The 1,721-nt window shown below is 34.1% G+C and overlaps 1 protein-coding gene across 1 annotated transcript; it reads right to left on the reverse strand.

Moving 5' to 3' along the window:
• Positions 1-1,254: 1,254 nt before the first annotated feature.
• On the reverse strand, positions 1,255-1,698 carry LOC105120342 (uncharacterized). Its single transcript, XM_011018507.1, has one exon. The coding sequence runs from the start codon at positions 1,696-1,698 to the stop codon at positions 1,255-1,257; it is 444 nt and encodes a 147-aa protein (XP_011016809.1).
• Positions 1,699-1,721: the final 23 nt, after the last annotated feature.

A 1,721-nucleotide genomic window follows, 5' to 3' on the forward strand; every position in this document is an offset into this window, starting at 1 on the left:
CTTGAGATACTGACAGTACCCCTTCAAATTTTTTAGGGCTAAAAATCACAGCATACCCTTTTATTATGTCAATTTAGTCAAATTAACCCTTCTACAATATATTTTTCCAAACCAACCCCTATACTTTTGATTTTGGGATAAAAATTCACTTCCTCCACCAGTGCTGTTAGTTTGACCAAAATCCATCAGTTGACTAAATCTGATGATCCTAATCATGTCATGTGTCGCACACAGTCCAAGATTGAATTGTATTTCTTGAAGGACGAAAATGAAAAGGTAAATATTTTGAAGGGGACTTTTACAACTCTTTAAAAAAGGAGCCCTTCATAGAAACACAAAGATCCTCAGATTAATCAATTGTTGATCGAAACCCTAATTAATAAATTCTAAAATCCCCAAATCAAACACTTATTGAAACTCACCTTCGCTAAAAATAACAGAAATTTGCACCCATTGATTCTCCATCTCTCTCAACTTGAGAGGATCGGGTACATGAAAACACATCACTACCCTTTTCAACTTCTTCAAAATTGGTCTCGCATGCTCATAGAATCTGTAGTTTGCAACAAACTGTGGAAGTTCTGCGGTGTAGTTTTCCTGTTGTTGGTCCGCGTCGGGAGTTGGATTTGAGCTAAGAATCGTGATGTTGTCTAGCTTGATTTGAAGTTTACTTACTTGAATGCTCTTCGGTGTTAGTGTTTGGTTATTGTTTTAAAATTAAAAAAAAAATATAAAGTTGAAAGAAAATAAAACAGAGATAATAAAATAAATGAGACATGTCTCATTGTTTTGAAATGATCAAAATTCATTCTAAAATCATTTTGGAATATCTTTATTTTATTTTTTTAATCAACCATATTTTTCATCTTTTTTATATCTCTTATTTATCGTGAAACACTATATAAATACAAAGTTAAAATATGTCCCGTGAAACAAAGATTAATTCATGTTTTGTTTAACTAAAACCATTTTCCTCTAAAATCCAACATAAGTAACTCTAATTATATAAAAATCTTGCACTTAAGCAGTTATGGTTAGATTAAATGTTGAATATCAGATCATATGAAGGAACAAAAAAAACTTTACATTGTGTCAAAAGTGAAATCATGAAGTCCAAACCTGCAAAATTAATCTCCAGACTGTTCAAGAAATCTGCCGACTCTTATTTAAAACTAATTTATAAAACCTACCCAATATTCCTTTTCTGATCAGAAAACAATCTAAATCTTCATAATCCCACTTCTAGTTTTAACTTTAATCCCTTCTCTCAAATTCAGCAGTACCATTGAATTCATTGATTTCAGAAAAGAGCGACTGTTGAGGAAAACTTGTCATTGGAAATTGCTTGTATGGCTGCATCGGCTGCATGGTTGAGGCAACGGATCTCACTGAAGAATCGGCCTTATTAAACCACGTCCAAGGTGCAGGGTTGACATAAAGAGGTCCATTGCATGAGAGGTGTTGATTGTTACTGCTACTAGCCTGGCAACCAAATGAGTTGTTATGGCTCTGATAGCTCATTATCTTCATCATCGCATCCTCAGTTGTTTTTGTTTGTGATGGATTCCTATAAGCACTCTGCTTAGATTCATAATGAACCGGCGGCAAAACATTCAATGGCTTTGGTTCGGAGTAAAGAGTTGAATAGCCATTGTTATAGGTCCTCTGATTCAATGAATTTGCATCAAGTTTAGCCATCGGAGAACTCATCTCAGGCTGGA

This window comes from Populus euphratica, unplaced genomic scaffold, assembly GCF_000495115.2.
Source record: "Populus euphratica unplaced genomic scaffold, PopEup_1.0 scaffold7091.1, whole genome shotgun sequence".
Lineage (NCBI taxonomy): Eukaryota > Viridiplantae > Streptophyta > Magnoliopsida > Malpighiales > Salicaceae > Populus > Populus euphratica.